Below are 24,087 nucleotides of genomic sequence, written 5' to 3' on the forward strand. Positions count from 1 at the left end.
TGTTGATGTGTCCTCTCTCCAGTGTGATGATGTGTCTCCTCTCTCCAGTGTGTTGATGTGTCTCCTTTCTCCAGTGTGTTGATGTGTCCTCTCTCCAGTGTGTTGATGTGTCTCCTTTCTCCAGTGATGTGTCTCCTTTCTCCAGTGATGTGTCTCCTTTCTCCAGTGATGTGTCTCCTCTCTCCAGTGTGTTGATGTGTCTCCTCTCTCCAGTGTGTTGATGTGTCTCCTTTCTCCAGTGTGATGATGTGTCTCCTCTCTCCAGTGTGATGATGTGTCTCCTTTCTCCAGTCTGTTGATGTGTCTCCTTTCTCCAGTGTGTTGATGTGTCTCCTTTCTCCAGTGTGTTGATGTGTCTCCTTTCTCCAGTGTGATGATGTGTCTCCTCTCTCCAGTGTGTGGTTCCTGTTTGGAGGTGGTTCCAAACTGCCAGGATGGAGAGGTGTTGACGGTGGACGCCAACAGTACAGACCTCTGCTGTCCTGTCTACCACTGTGGTGAGTACAACACACACACACACACACACACACACACACACACACACACACACACACACACACACACACTCACAGTGTCTCTGATTCCTGTGTGTGTGTGTGCAGTGTGTGAGCCGTACCGGTGTGCTGAGTTGTCATGTCCCTTGGGGATGTCTGCTGTCACCGTGTCCCCTCCAGACCACTGCTGTCCCCTGCACACCTGCGGTAAAGTAGCTTCTTACACCATCACGTAATGATGGGGGAACGTGTGTCCTCCTCCATCACGTAGCAACCTGTTAGCCTCCAGTTTAATCAGTCTAAATCTCATGTAGTTTATTCAACCCCCCCCACCCAAAAAAACACAAATTGAAAATGTTATTTTTTGTTTCCCTATGTTTTTCCAGAATGTGCGTGTGACAAACTGTCGAAGCCAAAATGTGTTCTGGTAGGTTTCTGTATGATTCCACATGATAATGGATGTGTTCGTGTTATCTCTGTAGTGGATGTGTTCATGTTATCTCTGTAGTGGATGTGATCGTGTTATCTCTGTAGTGGATGTGTTCGTGTTATCTCTGTAGTGGATGTGTTCGTGTTATCTCTGTAGAGGATGTGTTCGTGTTATCTCTGTAGAGGATGTGATCGTGTTATCTCTGTAGTGGATGTGTTCGTGTTATCTCTGTAGTGGATGTGTTCGTGTTATCTCTGTAGTGGATGTGTTCGTGTTATCTCTGTAGAGGATGTGATCGTGTTATCTCTGTAGTGGATGTGTTCGTGTTATCTCTGTAGTGGATGTGATCGTGTTATCTCTGTAGTGGATGTGTTCGTGTTATCTCTGTAGTGGATGTGTTCGTGTTATCTCTGTAGAGGATGTGTTCGTGTAATGGATGTGTTCGTGTTATCTCTGTAGTGGATGTGTTCATGTTATCTCTGTAGTGGATGTGTTCGTGTTATCTCTGTAATGGATGTGTTCGTGTTATCTCTGTAATGGATGTGTTCGTGTTATCTCTGTAATGGATGTGTTTGTGTTATCTCTGTAGTAGATGTGTTCGTGTTATCTCTGTAGTAGATGTGTTCGTGTTATCTCTGTAGTAGATGTGTTCGTGTTATCTCTGCAATGGATGTGTCTCTGTAATGGATGTGTTCGTGTTATCTCTGTAATGGATGTGTTCGTATTATCTCTGTAATGGATGTGTTTGTGTTATCTCTGTAGTGGATGTGCTCGTGTTATCTCTGTAAAGGATGTAATGGATGTGATCATGTTATCTCTGTAGTAGATGTGTTCGTGTTATCTCTGTAGTAGATGTGTTCGTGTTATCTCTGCAATGGATGTGTCTCTGTAATGGATGTGTTCGTGTTATCTCTGTAATGGATGTGTTCGTGTTATCTCTGTAATGGATGTGTCCCTGTAGTGGATGTGTTCTTGTTATCTCTGTAATGGATGTGTTCATGTTATCTCTGTAGTGGATGTGTTCATGTTATCTCTGTAATGGATGTGTTCGTGTTATCTCTGTAGTAGATGTGTTCATGTTATCTGTGTAATGGATGTGTTCGTGTTATCTCTGTAGTAGATGTGTTCGTGTTATCTCTGTAATGGATGTGTTCGTGTTATCTCTGTAGTGGATGTGTTCGTGTTATCTCTGTAATGGATGTGTTCGTGTTATCTCTGTAGTGGATGTGTTCGTGTTATCTCTGTAGTAGATGTGTTCATGTTATCTCTGTAGTAGATGTGTTCGTGTTATCTCTGTAGTAGATGTGTTCGTGTTATCTCTGTAGTAGATGTGTTCGTGTTATCTCTGTAGTAGATGTGTTCATGTTATCTCTGTAGTGGATGTGTTCGTGTTATCTGTGTAATGGATGTGTTCGTGTTATCTCTGTAGTAGATGTGTTCATGTTATCTCTGTAGTAGATGTGTTCGTGTTATCTCTGTAGTAGATGTGTTCGTGTTATCTCTGTAGTAGATGTGTTCGTGTTATCTCTGTAGTGGATGTGTTCATGTTATCTCTGTAATGGATGTGTTTGTGTTATCTCTGTAGTAGATGTGTTCGTGTTATCTCTGTAGTAGATGTGTTCGTGTTATCTCTGTAATGGATGTGTTCGTGTTATCTCTGTAGTGGATGTGTTCGTGTTATCTCTGTAGTAGATGTGTTCGTGTTATCTCTGTAGTAGATGTGTTCGTGTTATCTCTGTAATGGATGTGTTCGTGTTATCTCTGTAATGGATGTGTTCGTGTTATATCTGTAATGGATGTGTTCGTGTTATCTCTGTAGTGGATGTTTCCGTGTTATCTCTGTAATGGATGTGTTCGTGTTATCTCTGTAGTGGATGTTTCCGTGTTATCTCTGTAATGGATGTGTTCGTGTTATCTCTGTAGTGGATGTGTTCGTGTTATCTCTGTAGTGGATGTGTCCCTGTAATGGATGTGTTATCTCCTTGTTTGTTTGTGCTGTATAGCTGTGCTGTTCGCCTGCTGACGTGTTGTCTTCTGAATAGGGAGAGACCATGCAGTTGGACAGGGCTTTCCTAGCAGACCCAACTAACCAGTGTTCCTGTAAGAGATTTAACTGTGGTAAGTGCTCAGGTATCATTAGACAGTAACAAACCTTTTCCATTATACAATCATTTCATATTTCATATTATATAAGTGTGATCATGTACAGTACATTTTCAGTTAGTGTGTGATCATTTACAGTACATTTTCAGTTAGTGTGTGTTCATGTACAGTACATTTTCAGTTTATGTGTGTTCATGTACAGTACATTTTCAGTTAATGTGTGATCATGTACAGTACATTTTCAGTTCATGTGTGATCATGTACAGTACATTTTCAGTTAATGTGTGTTCATGTACAGTACATTTTCAGTTCATGTGTGATCATGTACAGTACATTTTCAGTTAATGTGTGATCATGTACAGTACATTTTCAGTTAATGTGTGATCATGTACAGTACATTTTCAGTTAATGTGTGATCATGTACAGTACATTTTCAGATAATGTGTGATCATGTACAGTACATTTTCAGTTAATGTGTGATCATGTACAGTACATTTTCAGATAATGTGTGATCATGTACAGTACATTTTCAGATAATGTGTGATCATGTACAGTACATTTTCAGTTAATGTGTGATCATGTACAGTACATTTTCAGATAATGTGTGATCATGTACAGTACATTTTTAATGAATGTGTGTTCATGCATTCATGCGTGTCTGTGTCTGTGTTTGTCTGTACCCCTTTTACAGTGCGTGAGGCGGTGTGTGTGGACGGGGAGCGGGGTGTTATGCATCCGGGACAGACCCTCGTGGATCACAGTCAGGAGGGGGTGTGTCTCACCACCCAGTGTAGCCACAGTCTGGATCCCACCACGGGCTTCCACCACCTCCGCACCGCCACCACCAACTGCTCTGCTCAGTGCCAACCGGTTAGTCAGTTAGCCTCAGGATGTTAATGTCTGATACCTCAACTGCTACAAATGCTACTATTGCTGTCCCTATTCAGTACTACTAGCCTACTGCTAGTGTCTGATATCTCAACCGCTACAAATGCTACTACTGCTGTCCCTATTCAGTACTACTAGCCTACTGCTAGTGTCTGATATCTCAATCGCTACAAATGCTACTACCGCTGTCCCTATTCAGTACTACTAGCCTACTGCTAGTGTCTGATATCTCAACCGCTACAAATGCTACTACCGCTGTCCCTATTCAGTACTACTAGCCTACTGCTAGTGTCTGATATCTCTACCGCTACAAATGCTTCTATTGCTGTCCCTATTCAGTACTCCTAGCCTAATGCTAATGTCTGACACCTCAACTGCTACAAATGCTACTATTGCTGTCCCTATTCAGCAGTAGCCTAATGCTAATGTCTGATATCTCAACCGCTACAAATGCTACTACTGCTGTCCCTATTCAGCAGTAGCGTACTGCTAGTATTATTAATACAGGTACTGTTACTCTTACTACAGTATATATGAATATATCAACTCAGGAAAAAAATAAACATCCTTTTTTCAGGACCCTGTCTTTCAAACATAATTCGTAAAAATCCAAATAACTTCACAGATCTTCATTGTAAAGGGTTTAAACAATGTTTCCCATGCTTTTTCAATGAACCATAAACAATTCATGAACATGCACCTGTGGAATGGTCATTAAGACACTAACAGCTTACAGACGGTAGGCAATTAAGGTTTTAGTTATGAAAACTTAGGACACTAAAGAGGCCTTTCTACTGACTCTGAAAAACACCAAAAGAAAGATGCCCTGGGTTCCTGCTCATCTGCGTGAACGTGTCTTAGGTATGCTGTAAGGAGGCATGAGGACTGCAGATGTGGCCATAAATTGCAATGTTGTACTGTGAGACGCCTACAACAGCACTACAGGGAGACAGGACGGACAACTGATCATCCTCACAGTGGCAGACCACGTGTAACAACACCTGCACAGGATCGGTACATCCGAACATCACACCTGCGGGACAGGTACAGGATGGCAACAACAACTGCCCGAGTTACACCAGGAATGCACAATCCCTCCATCAGTGCTCAGACTGTCCGCAATAGGCTGAGAGAGGCTGGACTGAGGGCTTGTGGGCCTGTTGTAAGGCAGGTCTTCACCAGACATCACCTGCAGCAAAGTCGCCTACGGGCACAAACCCACCATCGTTGGACCAGACAGGACTGGCAAAAAGTGCTCTTCACTAACGAGTCGCGGTTTTGTCTCACCAGGGGTGATGGTCGGATTCGCATTTATCGTCGACGGAATGAGCGTTACACCGAGGCCTGTACTCTGGAGTGGAATCGATTTGGAGGTGGAGGGTCCGTCATGGTCTGGGGCTGTGTGTCACAGAATCATCGGACTAAGCTTGTTGTCATTGCAGGCAATCTCAACGCTGTGGGTTACAGGGAACCCATCATCCTCCCTCATGTGGTACCCTTCCTGCAGGCTCATCCTGACATGACCCTCCAGCATGACAATGCCACCAGCCATACTGCTTATTCTGTGCGTGATTTCCTGCAAGACAAGAATGTCAGTGTTCTGCCATGGCTAGCGAAGAGCCCGGATCTCAATTGAGCACATCTGGGACATGTTGGATTGGAGGTTGAGGGCTAGGGCCATTCCCTCCAGAAATGTCCGGGAACTTGCAGGTGCCTTGGTGGAAGAGCGAGCAAGAACTGGCAAATCTGATGCAGTTCATGAGGATGAGATGCACTGCAGTACTTAATGCAGCTGGTGGCCACACCAGATACTGACTGTTACTTTAGATTTTGACCCCCCCTTTGTTCAGGGACATATTATTCTATTTATGTTAGTCACATGTCTGTGGAACTTGTTCAGTTTATGTCTCAGTTGTTGAATCTTGTTATGTTCATACAAATATTTACATATGCTAAGTTTGCTGAAAATAAATGCAGTTGACAGTGAGAGGCTGTTTTTTTTGGTTGCTGAGTTTATATATATATATATATATTTACACACATATATGTATATATATATACAGTGGGGAGAACATGTATTTGATACACTGCCGATTTTGCAGGTTTTCCTACTTACAAAGCATGTAGAGGTCTGTAATTTTTATCAAAGGTACACTTCAACTGTGAGAGACGGAATCTAAAAAAAAATCATATAATGTATAATGTATAATGCAGGTACTATTACTACCGTAGATATGAATATATTCATAAAATACAGGTACTATAACTATTACTACAGTACATATGAATATATTCATAAAATACAGATACTATAATTATTACTACAGTAGATATGAATATATGTATAATGTATAATACAGATACTATAATTATTACTACAGTAGATATGAATATATGTATAATGTATAATACAGATACTATAATTATTACTACCGTAGATATGAATATATTCATAAAATACAGGTACTATAATTATTACTACAGTACATATCAATATATATATAAAATACAGATACTATAATTATTACTACAGTAGATATGAATATATTCATAAAATACAGGTACTATAATTATTACTACAGTAGATATGAATATATGTATATATATAAAATACAGGTACTATAATTATTACAACAGTATATATGAATGTATATGTTACCGTAGGCCTGTACTATCTTTTAGAACCAGATATACATCCCTCCCAAAGACCAGATGATGTGCTGTGGTGTCTGCAGGAACATCTCCTGTCTCTACCACAATGACAACGGTACTACACTCCTCTACAAGGTACAGTACAGAAAAGGTTCACCATCTGGACAGGCCAGGTACCCCCAGGTTATCTAATCAGTCCTGGTACTACCCTCTGATAGGCCAGGTACCCCCAGGTTATCTAATCAGTCCTGTTACTATCCTCTGATAGGCCAGGTACCCCCAGGTTATCAAATCAGTCCTGGTACTACCCTCTGATAGGCCAGGTACCCTCAGGAAATCTAATCAGTCCTGGTACTACCCTCTGATAGGCCAGGTACCCCCAGGTTATCTAATCAGTCCTGGTACTACCCTCTGATTGGCCAGGTACCCCCAGGTTATATAATCCTGGTACTACCCTCTGATAGGCCAGGTACCCCCAGGTTATCTAATCAGTCCTGGTACTACCCTCTGGACAGGCCAGGTACCCCCAGGTTATCTGATCAGTCCTGATACTACCCTCTGATAGGCCAGGTACCCCCAGGTTACCTAATCAGTCCTAGTACTACTCTCTGATAGGCCAGGTACCCTCAGGTTATCTAATCAGTCCTGTTACTACCCTCTGAAAGGCCAGGTACCCCCAGGTTATCTAATCAGTCCTGGTATTACCCTCTGGACAGGCCAGGTACCCCCAGGTTATCTAATCAGTCCTGGTACTACCCTCTGATAGGCCAGGTACCCCCAGGTTATCTAATCCTGGTACTACCCTCTGATAGGCCAGGTCCCCCCAGGTTATCTAATCCTGGTACTACCCTCCGATAGGCCAGGTCCCCTCAGGTTAAAATCACTGCAGGTCATCAAGGTAAAGTAATATTGTATTGATCTGGATAATTGTATTGATGTTTCAGCCTGGGAAGTCGTGGGTGTCAGACTGTATGAAGTATGATTGTACCGACACACTGTCAGGCCCGACCCTGGTGTCCTACTCATTCAGCTGTCCACCCTTCAACCAGACAGAGTGTATGAAGGTACGGTTAACACACACACACACACACACACACACACACACACACACACACACACACACACACACACACACACACACACACGCTTTGGTCAGTCTTTGTAACCCTACTACCTCTCTATGAGGTTATTTTAGTTGACCTTTAACCCCTGAGATGTGACTGTTGTCTCCACTCTAGATTGGTGGAACCATTGTAAGTTACATGGATGGATGCTGCAAGACATGTGAGTAAAGAGAAAGACTACCTGTCCAGCTATGGTTTCTGTAGCTGCCTGTACGCCCATATTTAGTATTTTCCTGTATGCCCATATTTAGCCTCTCCCTCTATGCCAATGTTTAGTCTCTCCCTTTATGCCCATATTAAGTCTCTTCCTGTATGCCCATGTTTAGTCTCTCCCTGTATGCCCATGTTTAGTCTCTCCCTGTATGCCCATGTTTAGTCTCTTCCTGCATGCCCATATTAAGTATCTTCCTGTATGCCCATATTAAGTCTCTTCCTGTATGCCCATATTAAGTATCTTCCTGTATGCCCATATTAAGTCTCTTCCTGTATGCCCATGTTTAGTCTCTTCCTGTATGCCCATGTTTAGTCTCTCCCTGTATGCACATGTTTAGTCTCTCCCTGTGTGCCCATGTTTAGTCTCTTCCTGTATGCCCATGTTTAGTCTCTTCCTGTATGCCCATGTTTAGTCTCTCCCTGTATGCCCATGTTTAGTCTCTCCCTGTATGCCCATGTTTAGTCTCTCCCTGTATGCCCATGTTTAGTCTCTTCCTGTATGCCCATGTTTAGTCTCTTCCTGTATGCCCATATTTAGTCTCTCCCTGTGTGCCCATGTTTAGTCTCTTCCTGTATGCCCATGTTTAGTCTCTTCCTGTATGCCCATATTAAGTCTCTCCCTGTATGCCCATGTTTAGTCTCTTCCTGTATGCCCATATTTAGTCTCTCCCTGTGTGCCCATGTTTATTCTCTTCCTGTATGCCCATATTTAGTCTCTTCCTGTATGCCCATGTTTAGTCTCTCCCCACCTGCTTCTACTGAAGTTAATCTGTGCTACCTGTTTGTCGGATAACGTGTGTTTCCCAGTATATGTTTGTCCTTCAGTTTATGACCTCACCACTTCAATCAGACATTTTCACACTCCGCTTATGCTTAAAATATTTAGTTTCCCCCCCATTTGCAGGAAACTACCTACTGTTTGAGGCAATACCCACAGCAATATGATGTTGTGGCTCCTACTATGCCCCCCCCCCCCAAAGGGTATATTAACAGTAATAGGAATAGATGCTTTTCAGTGAAAATAACCGTCATTCACTTTACAAGCAAAATTATCTAATCTGACATCCATGTTACCATGACTGCCAAAGGCCACACTTGGCGTATTCAGAGGGATTCAACATCCATACATGAATTGGTTCACACACCAATGACAAATGTAAAACAACAGTTTTAACACCCCCCAATATTGTAAATAGAAATGCTACTACGGTATTTACGGTAACTTCATTGAAAAGCATATAGAACTAGATAGATAGAGTTGGGTTACTTTTCTTCCTTTTTTTGTGTTCGTGTGCAATCTGACCATCGTGTACCAATCCCACCAGGTACCGGATATTCTCTCTTCCCCTTCCCTGTTAGTCCCCTGACACCCACAGTTAACACAAACTGTGAACGAGGTACCCGTCACTGATACAGATCTCTATGAGACAACAAGGCTTGCCAGCACCATTGTTGATATCCAACAATGTACTCCCTTTTTTTTTTTACATAAACAATTACAGTACAGGACAAGTCAAAACAGACTCTTAAAAAAAAAACGTTTTTTTTTTTTGTGTCATTTTTTGTTGTTGTCATCCACTATTTTGTTGCCATTTTTCCTCCAATTGTCCTCTGCGGATCACATGACACAGCTAAATCTTTCCCCATTTTGCACTGTTGAGGGCAGTGCATTGTTGATCTCCAACAATGTACTGTTGGTAGTGGCCAAGTAGTCTGCAGTCGTTTAGATGTCTGCATGGTGCCTTGAACTGTAGTAGGTCGTCTTTTAGTACTGCTGAACACGGGCGTTCTGGGGTTTGTACTGTCGCTAATGTTTTGGCTAATATGGTATAATTTGTATCCATTTATAAAAATAATTGTGTGCTCCTCTTTACTTCCCATAGTTTCCCCCCATCCTAGTCTTCCTGAAAGATGACGTGCAGTAGCACTGAAATATTTTATGCCATATTATCCAAACAATAACATCACCTGCTAACAAGTACTAGATGTATTCTGGTGAAAGGGTATCTGTTCTGTTTCTGAAACATACTTTTATTAGAGGTTATAGTGGGCTTTCACTCTTACGACAACGGACATATCCGTGTTACTAGGCGATAAATGTTAGATATTATGTTAGCTCCATGCATTGTAACAGGGATGTGTCATTTGTCAAGCTTTCTTTTTGTTGTTGTTTTTTGTCATAAACTATTGCAAAAAAAGATATTATGACATACACATAAATGAAAGTCTTGTAACCATTAGATTGTCAACATTATGTCTTCTGCTTGAAGTGGTTGAAAGTAGACCCTTTGTCAATAGGTACATAGGGTAGTTATGTGTTATTATCACATAGGATTCTCAGTAACGCATTTTAGTCGATTAACTAGGCAGCTACGTGGGGGAAAGAATTCTGTGATGGAATTACACATTGGTTAATTAACATGTTGTTGTTTTTTTACACTGACGCCCCGCCTACACAGAGGATTAAACCAATAGGCTTACGCATCGCAGACCTCTCATACAATTGATATTCAAGTATGACATATTTCTGGCCTCCCTAAACCATTTCACGTTAAAATCAATATTGCCGTCGTGGGGTATTGTCGCTAACAAAAACCTTGTGTCTTCATGTACCATTTACATTCTGACAGCATGACAACAGTCGTACTGTTTCTGCTTCCTCTGTCTCTCTCTGTTCATGTATTCCTTCATGGTTTCTACTCTCTCTGTCTCTCTCTGTTCATGTGTTCCTTCATGGTTTCTACTCTCTCTGTCTCTCTCTGTTCATGTATTCCTTCATGGTTTCTACTCTCTCTCTCTCTCTGTTCATGTGTTCCTTCATGGTTTCTACTCCCTCTGTCTCTCTCTGTTCATGTGTTCCTTCATGGTTTCTACTCCCTCTGTCTCTCTCTGTTCATGTGTTCCTTCATGGTTTCTACTCCCTCTGTCTCTCTCTGTTCATGTATTCCTTCATGGTTTCTACTCCCTCTGTCTCTCTCTGTTCATGTGTTCCTTCATGGTTTCTACTCCCTCTGTCTCTCTCTGTTCATGTATTCCTTCATGGTTTCTACTCCCTCTGTCTCTCTCTGTTCATGTGTTCCTTCATGGTTTCTACTCCCTCTGTCTCTCTCTGTTCATGTATTCCTTCATGGTTTCTACTCCCTCTGTCTCTCTCTGTTCATGTATTCCTTCATGGTTTCTACTTCCTCTGTCTCTCTCTGTTCATGTGTTCCTTCATGGTTTCTACTCCCTCTGTCTCTCTCTGTTCATGTGTTCCTTCATGGTTTCTACTCCCTCTGTCTCTCTCTGTTCATGTATTCCTTCATGGTTTCTACTCCCTCTGTCTCTCTCTGTTCATGTGTTCCTTCATGGTTTCTACTCCCTCTGTCTCTCTCTGTTCATGTATTCCTTCATGGTTTCTACTCCCTCTGTCTCTCTCTGTTCATGTATTCCTTCATGGGTTCTACTCCCTCTGTCTCTCTCTGTTCATGTGTTCCTTCATGGTTTCTACTCACTCTGTCTCTCTCTGTTCATGTATTCCTTCGTGGTTTCTACTTTGTTTCTATACGGCCGGCAGATCAGAGTTCTGGTCTAATGGTTATTCTTCAGAACCAGATCCAGACTGATGGGATGTGTGGTCAGAACCAGATCCAGACTGATGGGATGTGTGGTCAGAACCAGATCCAGACTGATGAGATGTGTGGTCAGAACCAGATCCAGACTGATGGGATGTGTGGTCAGAACCAGATTAAGACTGACGGGATGTGTGGTCAGAACCAGATCCAGACTGATGGGATGTGTGGTCAGAACCAGATCCAGACTGATGGGATGTGTGGTCAGAACCAGATCCAGACTGATGTGATGTGTGGTCAGAACCAGATCCAGACTGATGGGATGTGTGGTCAGAACCAGATCCAGACTGACGGGATGTGTGGTCAGAACCAGATTAAGACTGACGGGATGTGTGGTCAGAACCAGATCCAGACTGATGTGATGTGTGGTCAGAACCAGATTAAGACTGACGGGATGTGTGGTCAGAACCATATTAAGACTGACGGGATGTGTGGTCAGAACCATATTAAGACTGATGGGATGTGTGGTCAGAACCATATTAAGACTGACGGGATGTGTGGTCAGAACCAGATCCAGACTGACGGGATGTGTGGTCAGAACCATATTAAGACTGATGTGATGTGTGGTCAGAACCAGATCCAGACTGACGGGATGTGTGGTCAAAACCAGATCCAGACTGACGGGATGTGTGGTCAGAACCAGATCCAGACTGATGGGATGTGTGGTCAGAACCAGATCCAGACTGATGGGATGTGTGGTCAGAACCAGATCCAGACTGATGGGATGTGTGGTCAGAACCAGATCCAGACTGATGGGATGTGTGGTCAGAACCAGATCCAGACTGATGTGATGTGTGGTCAGAACCAGATCCAGACTGATGTGATGTGTGGTCATTGTATTTGTGAACCCTGCAGGTAAAGAAGATGGGAAGTCCTGTCAGAAGGTGACAGTAAGGATGACGATACGGAAGAACGACTGTCGCAGTAACAGACCGGTACGTTTTAATTTTTTAAAATTGATTCTGACCTGGGTATATAAATGTCACATCAAAATGTAGGAATAGCACCACGTCTGGGGAATTTGTTTCTGGATGAGTAGGAGGGTCAAGTCCATCATGAATTATTGTGCCACGATAGTTGAGCAATATCTTCATCACGATAACGGCTTTTATCATGACGTCTTAAAAAAAGAAAACGCAAAAAAAGCTAATCTTTATGTCGCATTAAGGATAATTCATAGCCCATCTTCACCACCTGGATTAAAGAGGTAAGGTCATTTTATATGGCGTGGATCAGCTACAAACTGTCCTTAATGCTATATTTGGCGTAGTCGGCAGGATTAGGATATTCACATTTAGCATTACATCCACCTTGTTACATTTTTTGTTGTTGTTTTTTTTCCCCTCCAGGTCAACATAGTGTCATGTGACGGGAAGTGTCCGTCGGCCAGTATTTACAACTACAACATCAACACGTACGCCAGGTTCTGTAAGTGCTGCCGTGAGATGGGGCTGCAGAGACGCTCCGTGCAGCTCTACTGCAGTGGCAACTCCACGTGGGTCAACTACTCGATACAGGAACCCACCGACTGCTCCTGCCAGTGGTCTTAGTGGCCACAAAGACACACACACATGTATGCACACATGACCGTTATTCACTACAGGTGTACACACATTAAGTATATGCACATACACACACACACACAACCACATACATACACACACACACACACACACACACACACACACACACACACACACACACACACACACACACACACACACACACACACACACACACACACACACACACACTGCAGAGACACTACTCTTGTATGTCAGAGGGACAACAGAAGGTTGGGTATAGCAGAGCATGGTTTACCGGCTTTGGGGGCTTTGGGGCAGTTGAAGGTGGGTAGGGATGTATATGGACACAGCACAGCATCTATACAGGCTGAGAGGAGGAGGAAGCTATGAGTGGCTGTCATCCTACCGAACCAAAAAAGGCCCCGTTACATGTCATGTTGATATGTTGTTGTTGATTTCTCTTTATTTAAATTCTGCATTTCTATCTCTGAGAGTCAGGCTAGATGTCAGATCACGTTGTGTATCCGGAGCTGTCGGGTCAGTTTCGGGTTGGAAATGGTGTATTTCACAGTTTGTTACTCTTCACGTACCTCATATGGGGCGGCAGCTTAGTCTAGTGGTTAGAGCGTTGGACTAGTAACCGGAAGGTTGCAAGCTCAAACCCCCGAGCTGACAAGGTACAAATCTGTCGTTCTGCCCCTGAACAAGGCAGTTAACCCACTGTTCCTAGGCCAGTTAACCCACTGTTCCTAGGCTGTCATTGAAAATAAGAATTTGTTAAATAAAGGTAAAAAATTGGTAGCTCTTTCAGAGGTGTGGTCAAGTCCACAAAAAAGCCACAAGAATTTGAAACATAATTTGAGTGTGTTTTCTTTGACACTAAGAATACACAGCTTTAGTACTGTAGCTATATTCAACTCCAAAGTGTATTGTACTACACATACACTACCGTTCAAAAGTTTGAGGTCACTTAGAAATGTCCTTGTTTTTGAAATAAAAGCATAATTTGTTGTCCATTAAAATAACATCAAATTGATCAGAAATACAGTGTAGAAATTGTTAATGTTGTAATTGACTACTGTAGCTGGAAAAGGCTGATTTTTTTATGGAATATCTACATAGGTGTACAGAGGCCCAATATCAGCAACCATCACTCTGTGTTCCAATGGCACGTTGTGTTAGCTAATACAAATGTATCCTTTTAAAAGGCTAATTGATCATTAGAAAACCCCTTTGCAACTATGTTAGTACAGTACTAGCTGTGTACTACTCCCTTCCCAGAACAGCGCAAACTAACCAGAATAGAAAGAGGAGTGGGAGGCCCCGGTGCACAACTGAGCAAGAGGACAAGTACGTTATGGTGTCTAGTTTGAGAAACAGACACCTCACAAGTCCTCAACTGACAGCTTCGTTAAAAAGTACCTGCAAAACACCAGTCTCAACGTCAACAGTGAAGAGGCGGCCTTCTAGGCAGAGTTGCAAAGAAAAAGCCATATCTCAGACTGGCCAATAAAAATAAAAGATTAAGATGGGAAAAAGAACACAGACACTGGACAGAGGAACTCTACCTAGAAGGCCAGCATCCTGGAGTCGCCTCTTCACTGTTGACGTTGAGACTGGTGTTTAGCGGATACAATTTTGGATACACAATAACTACAACTAGCTGATACACAATAACTACAACTAGCTGATACACAACACAATAACTAGCTGATACACAATAACTACAACTAACTGATACACAACACAATAACTACAACTAGCTGATACACAACACAATAACTACAACTAGCTGATACACAACAACTACAACTAGCTGATACACAATAACTACAACTAGCTGATACACAACACAATAACTACAACTAGCTGATACACAACACAATAACTACAACTAGCTGATACACAATAACTACAACTAGCTGATACACAACACAATAACTACAACTAGCTGATACACAACACAATAACTACAACTAGCTGATACACAATAACTACAACTAGCTGATACACAATAACTACAACTAGCTGATACACAATAACTACAACTAGCTGATACACAATAACTACAACTAGCTGATACACAATAACTACAACTAGCTGATACACAATAACTACAACTAACTGATACACAATAACTACAACTAGCTGATACACAACACAATAACTACAACTAGCTAATACACAATAACTACAACTAGCTGATACACAACACAATAACTAGCTGATACACAATAACTACAACTAGCTGATACACAACACAATAACTACAACTAGCTGATACACAACACAATAACTACAACTAGCTGATACACAATAACTACAACTAGCTGATACACAATAACTACAACTAGTTGATACACAATAACTACAACTAGCTGATACACAATAACTACAACTAGCTGATACACAATAACTACAACTAGTTGATACACAATAACTACAACTAGCTGATACACAATAACTACAACTAGCTGATACACAATAACTACAACTAGCTGATACACAACACAATAACTACAACTAGCTGATACACAATAACTACAACTAGCTGATACACAATAACTACAACTAGCTGATACACAATAACTACAACTAGCTGATACACAATAACTACAACTAGCTAATACACAATAACTACAACTAGCTGATACACAACACAATAACTAGCTGATACACAATAACTACAACTAACTGATACACAACACAATAACTACAACTAGCTGATACACAATAACTACAACTAGCTGATACACAATAACTACAACTAGCTGATACACAATAACTACAACGAGCTGATACACAACACAATAACTACAACTAGCTGATACACAATAACTACAACTAGCTGATACACAATAACTACAACTAGCTAATACACAATAACTACAACTAGCAGATACACAATACCTACAACTAGCTGATAACAATAACTACAACTAGCTGATACACAATAACTACAACTAGCTGATACACAATAACTACAACTAGCTAATACACAATAACTACAACTAGCTGATACACAACACAATAACTACAACTAGCTGATACACAATAACTACAACTAGCTGATACACAATAACTACAACTAGCTGATACACAATAACTACAACTAGCTAATACACAACACAATAACTACAACTAGCTGATACACAATAACTACAACTAGCTAATACACAACACAATAACTACAACTAGCTGATACACAATAACTACAACTAGTTGATACACAATAACTACAACTAGCTGATACACAATAACTACAACTAGCTGATACACAATAACTACAACTAGCTGATACACAATAACTACAACTAGTTGATACACAATAACTACAACTAGCTGATACACAATAACTACAACTAGCTGATACACAATAACTACAACTAGCTGATACACAATAACTACAACTAGCTGATACACAATAACTACAACTAGTTGATACACAATAACTACAACTAACTGATACACAATAACTACAACTAACTGATACACAATAACTACAACTAACTGATACACAATAACTACAACTAACTGATACACAATAACTACAACTAACTGATACACAATAACTACAACTAGCTGATACACAATAACTACAACTAACTGATACACAATAACTACAACTAGCTGTGCAAAATTGTGTACTTGTGTAGCAATAATAAGCAAACGTGTGCAGCCCCGCAATTTGTAAATCGGTGCAAGTATGTGGTATCTCCATTTTGTGTAGCTAACTGTGGTCTTGTGCCCCACAAGTACGTACCTCGTGTAGGAATTAGATCTGACTCTAGACCAGCCCCACTCTATGTATTTTGTAGGTAAAATGTGAGAGTATAGAGTTCAACATTAACACTGAATTCAGACATCAAGTTGTGCCTCATTTGTACATAAATACATTCCCGATCTTTGTGCCTTTTGTGGAAATAAGTATTTTTACATTTAAAAAAAATATATATATATATTTAGATGTATTACTTTTAGAGAGTTATAACACTTCAACATGCTGTATATCAAGTGATATTAAATATGCTTTAATGTTACCATACTAGAGAGGTGTTGCTGAATAATTACCAATCAAGTTGTATGTCGACCATTTTATTTATTTGTTCCTGTTCAACTTAGCACAGCGTTCATTATTTTGGTTTTGGGGATTTTTGTCAACGCAGTTTTGTCAAGCATTCGGCCCTGATATATTTAACCCCCAATAGCACTCTCCAAAACTGGTTTGGTTGCAGACCAGAAGTTGTTTTTATTTTACAACTTTAATTTGTGGATATTTTTGAAATTGAAAATGTTAGGGGATAAAATGTAAATTGATTTTTTTTTTTTACTGAGAGGCTGAAAGAATCGCGCTTTTGAAATCACTTTGTTGATAATACAGTAACTCGGTTGACAATAAGGTCTTCCGTTTTTTTCCTGTCTTGAAAATGTGTTTTTGTCACTTGATCGTAATACATATTTTTAACTAAATAAATATATCACATCATAATAGAAAATGTTGTGAAATGTGTGGTGTCAATAATAAGTGTTGTGATTGGTTTGCTTATGTTTCAAGCGTTGTCAATAACTTCAGTTCATTGTAAAGGTTAATTGTTGAATTGTGTTATTATTGGGGATATGAAACAACAGGTTAGTGTAGTGAAACTAAATGTACATTTGAATTTCCAATAAATATTCCCTTAGAAAACCCTAAGATATCCTGACTGGTTTCTGTGTAAATGTTTCTAATGTTTTACAGTGGACATGGTTTTTGTGTGGAGATTGAGTTTCAGGACACATCATCCTATGGTCAATATTGGCTGCATGTTGGTTACTTTAGTAGTATTTAGTGTATCAGCACCGTTAAAATAGACTAGTTGATCATCCGACAGGAAACATGCTAGCTGTACATATTTTTTTATTTAACCTTTATTTAACTAAGCAAGTCAGTTCAGAAAAAAAATATTATTTACATTGACGGCCTACACCGGCCAATCACGGACGTGCGCCGTACTATGGGACTCCCAATCACTGCTGGATGTGATGCAGCCTGGAATCCAACCAGGGAACTGTAGTGATGCCCCTCGCACTGAGATGCAGAGTCTTAGACCGCTGACTCACCCGCGAGCCCAAGGTTTATAGCAGACACAGTGTCTTAGACCGCTGACCCACCCGCGAGCCCAAGGTTTATAGCAGACACAGTGTCTTAGACCGCTGACCCACCCGGGAGCCCAAGGTTTATAGCAGACACAGTGTCTTACACCGCTGACCCACCCGGGAGCCCAAGGTTTATAGCAGACACAGCGTCTTAGACCGCTGACCCCACCCGGGAGCCCATGGTTTATAGCAGGCACAGTGTCTTAGACCGCTGACCCACCCGGGAGCCCAAGGTTTATAGCAGACACAGTGTCTTAGACCGCTGACCCACCCGGGAGCCCAAGGTTTATAGCAGACACAGTGTCTTAGACCGCTGACCCCACCCGGGAGCCCATGGTTTATAGCAGGCACAGTGTCTTAGACCGCTGACCCACCCGGGAGCCCAAGGTTTATAGCAGACACAGTGTCTTAGACCGCTGACCCCACCCGGGAGCCCAAGGTTTATAGCAGACACAGTGTCTTAGACCGCTGACCCACCCGCGAGCCCAAGGTTTATAGCAGACACAGTGTCTTAGACCGCTGACCCCACCCGGGAGCCCATGGTTTATAGCAGGCACAGTGTCTTAGACCGCTGACCCACCCGGGAGCCCAAGGTTTATAGCAGACACAGTGTCTTAGACCGCTGACCCCACCCGGGAGCCCAAGGTTTATAGCAGACACAGTGTCTTAGACCGCTGACCCACCCGGGAGCCCAAGGTTTATAGCAGACACATTGTCTTAGACCGCTGCACCACCCGGGTTTAACCCCACCCTCAGAGATGACACTGTAGAGTTACACTGCACAGAGCAGGGTTAACCTTGTGGTTTAACCCCACCCCCAGAGATGACACTGTAGAGTTACACTGCACAGAGCAGGGTTAACCTTGTGGTTTAACCCCACCCTCAGAGAAGACACTGTAGAGTTACACTGCACAGAGCAGGGTTAACCTTGTGGTTTAACCCCACCCTCAGAGATGACACTGTAGAGTTACACTGCACAGAGCAGGGTTAACCTTGTGGTTTAACCCCACCCTCAGAGATGACACTGTAGAGTTACACTGCACAGAGCAGGGTTAACCTTGTGGTTTAACCCCACCCTCAGAGATGACACTGTAGAGTTACACTGCACGGAGCAGGGTTAACCTTGTGGTTTAACCCCACCCTCAGAGATGACACTGTAGAGTTACACTGCACAGAGCAGGGTTAACCTTGTGGTTTAACCTCACCCTCAGAGAAGACACTGTAGAGTTACACTGCACGGAGCAGGGTTAACCTTGTGGTTTAACCCCACCCTCAGAGAAGACACTGTAGAGTTACACTGCATGGAGCAGGGTTAACCTTGTGGTTTAACCCCACCCTCAGAGATGACACTGTAGAGTTACACTGCACGGAGCAGGGTTAACCTTGTGGTTTAACCCCACCCTCAGAGATGACACTGTAGAGTTACACTGCACGGAGCAGGGTTAACCTTGTGGTTTATCCCCACCCTCAGAGATGACACTGTAGAGTTACACTGCACGGAGCAGGGACTGTAGAGTTACACTGCACGGAGCAGGGTTAACCTTGTGGTTTAACCCCACCCCCAGAGATGACACTGTAGAGTTACACTGCACGGAGCAGGGTTAACCTTGTGGTTTAACCCCACCCTCAGAGATGACACTGTAGAGTTACACTGCACGGAGCAGGGTTAACCTTGTGGTTTAACCCCACCCTCAGAGATGACACTGTAGAGTTGCACTGCACAGAGCAGGGTTAACCTTGTGGTTTAACCCCACCCTCAGAGATGACACTGTAGAGTTACACTGCACGGAGCAGGGTTAACCTTGTGGTTTAACCCCACCCTCAGAGATGACACTGTAGAGTTACACTGCACGGAGCAGGGTTAACCTTGTGGTTTAACCCCACCCTCAGAGATGACACTGTAGAGTTACACTGCACGGAGCAGGGTTAACCTTGTGGTTTAACCCCACCCTCAGAGAAGACACTGTAGAGTTACACTGCACAGAGCAGGGTTAACCTTGTGGTTTAACCCCACCCTCAGAGATGACACTGTAGAGTTACACTGCACGGAGCAGGGTTAACCTTGTGGTTTAACCCCATCCTCAGAGATGACACTGTAGAGTTACACTGCACGGAGCAGGGTTAACCTTGTGGTTTAACCCCACCCTCAGAGATGACACTGTAGAGTTACACTGCACGGAGCAGGGTTAACCTTGTGGTTTAACCCCACCCTCAGAGATGACACTGTAGAGTTACACTGCACGGAGCAGGGTTAACCTTGTGGTTTAACCCCACCCTCAGAGATGACACTGTAGAGTTACACTGCACAGAGCAGGGTTAACCTTGTGGTTTACCCCACCCTCAGAGATGACACTGTAGAGTTACACTGCACAGAGCAGGGTTAACCTTGTGGTTTAACCCCAACCTCAGAGATGACACTGTAGAGTTACACTGCACGGAGCAGGGTTAACCTTGTGGTTTAACCCCACCCTCAGAGATGACACTGTAGAGTTACACTGCACAGAGCAGGGTTAACCTTGTGGTTTAACCCCACCCTCAGAGAAGACACTGTAGAGTTACACTGCACGGAGCAGGGTTAACCTTGTGGTTTAACCCCAACCTCAGAGATGACACTGTAGAGTTACACTGCACGGAGCAGGGTTAACGTTGTGGTTTAACCCCACCCTCAGAGATGACACTGTAGAGTTACACTGCACGGAGCAGGGTTAACCTTGTGGTTTAACCCCACCCTCAGAGATGACACTGTAGAGTTACACTGCACGGAGCAGGGTTAACCTTGTGGTTTAACCCCACCCTCAGAGATGACACTGTAGAGTTACACTGCACGGAGCAGGGTTAACCTTGTGGTTTAACCCCACCCTCAGAGATGACACTGTAGAGTTACACTGCACGGAGCAGGGTTAACCTTGTGGTTTAACCCCACCCTCAGAGATGACACTGTAGAGTTACACTGCACGGAGCAGGGTTAACCTTGTGGTTTAACCCCACCCTCAGAGATGACACTGTAGAGTTACACTGCACGGAGCAGGGTTAACCTTGTGGTTTAACCCCACCCTCAGAGATGACACTGTAGAGTTACACTGCACGGAGCAGGGTTAACCTTGTGGTTTAACCCCACCCTCAGAGATGACACTGTAGAGTTACACTGCACGGAGCAGGGTTAACCTTGTGGTTTAACCCCACCCTCAGAGATGACACTGTAGAGTTACACTGCACGGAGCAGGGTTAACCTTGTGGTTTAACCCCACCCTCAGAGATGACACTGTAGAGTTACACTGCACGGAGCAGGGTTAACCTTGTGGTTTAACCCCACCCTCAGAGATGACACTGTAGAGTTACACTGCACGGAGCAGGGTTAACCTTGTGGTTTAACCCCACCCTCAGAGATGACACTGTAGAGTTACACTGCACGGAGCAGGGTTAACCTTGTGGTTTAACCCCACCCTCAGAGATGACACTGTAGAGTTACACTGCACGGAGCAGGGTTAACCTTGTGGTTTAACCCCACCCTCAGAGATGACACTGTAGAGTTACACTGCACGGAGCAGGGTTAACCTTGTGGTTTAACCCCACCCTCAGAGATGACACTGTAGAGTTACACTGCACAGAGCAGGGTTAACCTTGTGGTTTAACCCCACCCTCAGAGATGACACTGTAGAGTTACACTGCACAGAGCAGGGTTAACCTTGTGGTTTAACCCCACCCTCAGAGATGACACTGTAGAGTTACACTGCACAGAGCAGGGTTAACCTTGTGGTTTAACCCCACCCTCAGAGATGACACTGTAGAGTTACACTGCACGGAGCAGGGTTAACCTTGTGGTTTAACCCCACCCTCAGAGATGACACTGTAGAGTTACACTGCACGGAGCAGGGTTAACCTTGTGGTTTAACCCCACCCTCAGAGATGACACTGTAGAGTTACACTGCACGGAGCAGGGTTAACCTTGTGGTTTAACCCCACCCTCAGAGATGACACTGTAGAGTTACACTGCACGGAGCAGGGTTAACCTTGTGGTTTAACCCCACCCTCAGAGATGACACTGTAGAGTTACACTGCACGGAGCAGGGTTAACCTTGTGGTTTAACCCCACCCTCAGAGATGACACTGTAGAGTTACACTGCACGGAGCAGGGTTAACCTTGTGGTTTAACCCCACCCTCAGAGATGACACTGTAGAGTTACACTGCACGGAGCAGGGTTAACCTTGTGGTTTAACCCCACCCTCAGAGATGACACTGTAGAGTTACACTGCACGGAGCAGGGTTAACCTTGTGGTTTAACCCCACCCTCAGAGATGACACTGTAGAGTTACACTGCACGGAGCAGGGTTAACCTTGTGGTTTAACCCCACCCTCAGAGATGACACTGTAGAGTTACACTGCACGGAGCAGGGTTAACCTTGTGGTTTAACCCCACCCTCAGAGATGACACTGTAGAGTTACACTGCACGGAGCAGGGTTAACCTTGTGGTTTAACCCCACCCTCAGAGATGACACTGTAGAGTTACACTGCACAGAGCAGGGTTAACCTTGTGGTTTAACCCCACCCTCAGAGATGACACTGTAGAGTTACACTGCACGGAGCAGGGTTAACCTTGTGGTTTAACCCCACCCTCAGAGATGACACTGTAGAGTTACACTGCACAGAGCAGGGTTAACCTTGTGGTTTAACCCCACCCTCAGAGATGACACTGTAGAGTTACACTGCACAGAGCAGGGTTAACCTTGTGGTTTAACCCCACCCTCAGAGATGACACACACACCTTATTGAATGAGGGCATTACATTCATTTCCACATGAGTCTAGTCTAGGCCTAGATACCAATCAGATCCAGTGTTAACCGACAGCTGACACCTGAATACCAATCAGATCCAGCGTTAACCGACAGCTGACAGTTGAATACCAATCAGATCCAGCGTTAACCGACAGCTGACACCTGAATACCAATCAGATCCAGCGATAACCGACAGCTGACACCTGAATACCAATCAGATCCAGCGTTAACCGACAGCTGACACCTGCATACCAATCAGATCCAGCGATAACCGACAGCTGACACCTGAATACCAATCAGATCCAGCGTTAACCGACAGCTGACACCTGCATACCAATCAGATGGTGGTGTCAGAGGTGGAACTGCGTTGGAGCCGTCAAATCGGTGAGCAGCTGCTCTTGATCATTGTCACGAAGCCACGCCCACGTTAGAATATCAGAGTGAGAAAGTGTAGGTTATAATAGAAATAATCACACTCAAATTTTAAAAAATCATTAAATTAAAATACAAGGATTTCTGTCAGCCTAATTTGAGGTGTAGATTACATCTCACATTCTAGTGTTGGAGTGTGGATGGGACTGTTTCGGGTATATTTACCCCTCAGCATCTCCAGATGAATAAACTAAATGACCTCAGCTGACACCGGGCTCATATTCTAGTCGATTCTATTCCTAGGAGTATCTAGACGCCCGCATGTGAGCTGTGATATTATAGACAAATTAACCCAGTGACCTGATCTCTGTAGATGTCGTTAGGTTCTGATTCTATTTAGATGTTTAAATACTATTCGTAGGATTCTAAAAACAATGCCTGGCTGTAATACTGGCTGTGTTTCAGCAGTACAGTTTAGTCACAGTGGAGGGTCCTCTGCTGGTCACGGTTAGAGGGAGTCTATAGCCCTTCACACTACAGGACACGGTTAGAGGGAGTCTATAGCCCTTCACGCTACAGGACAAGGTTAGAGGGAGTCTATAGCCCTTCACGCTACAGGACACGGTTAGAGGGAGTCTATAGCCCTTCACGCTACAGGACACGGTTAGAGGGAGTCTATAGCCCTTCACGCTACAGGACACGGTTAGAGGGAGTCTATAGCCCTTCACGCTGCAGGACACGGTTAGAGGGAGTCTATAGCCCT

The 24,087-nt window shown here is 43.3% G+C and overlaps 1 protein-coding gene across 1 annotated transcript in view; it reads left to right on the forward strand.

Annotated features, from left to right (window-relative positions):
- Positions 1 to 13,065, forward strand: part of LOC139412480 (otogelin-like) — a 116,023-nt gene extending 102,958 nt beyond the window's left edge. The window contains exons 50-59 of the mRNA XM_071159270.1: positions 396 to 497; positions 603 to 701; positions 881 to 921; positions 2,967 to 3,042; positions 3,719 to 3,897; positions 6,598 to 6,702; positions 7,512 to 7,631; positions 7,806 to 7,851; positions 12,371 to 12,450; positions 12,865 to 13,065. Coding sequence (XP_071015371.1) covers positions 396 to 497; positions 603 to 701; positions 881 to 921; positions 2,967 to 3,042; positions 3,719 to 3,897; positions 6,598 to 6,702; positions 7,512 to 7,631; positions 7,806 to 7,851; positions 12,371 to 12,450; positions 12,865 to 13,065 — 1,049 coding nt within the window. The remainder of the gene's footprint in view (positions 1 to 395; positions 498 to 602; positions 702 to 880; positions 922 to 2,966; positions 3,043 to 3,718; positions 3,898 to 6,597; positions 6,703 to 7,511; positions 7,632 to 7,805; positions 7,852 to 12,370; positions 12,451 to 12,864) is intronic.
- The last annotated feature ends 11,022 nt before the right edge of the window (positions 13,066 to 24,087 follow it).

This window comes from Oncorhynchus clarkii, chromosome 6, assembly GCF_045791955.1.
Source record: "Oncorhynchus clarkii lewisi isolate Uvic-CL-2024 chromosome 6, UVic_Ocla_1.0, whole genome shotgun sequence".
NCBI lineage: Eukaryota > Metazoa > Chordata > Actinopteri > Salmoniformes > Salmonidae > Oncorhynchus > Oncorhynchus clarkii.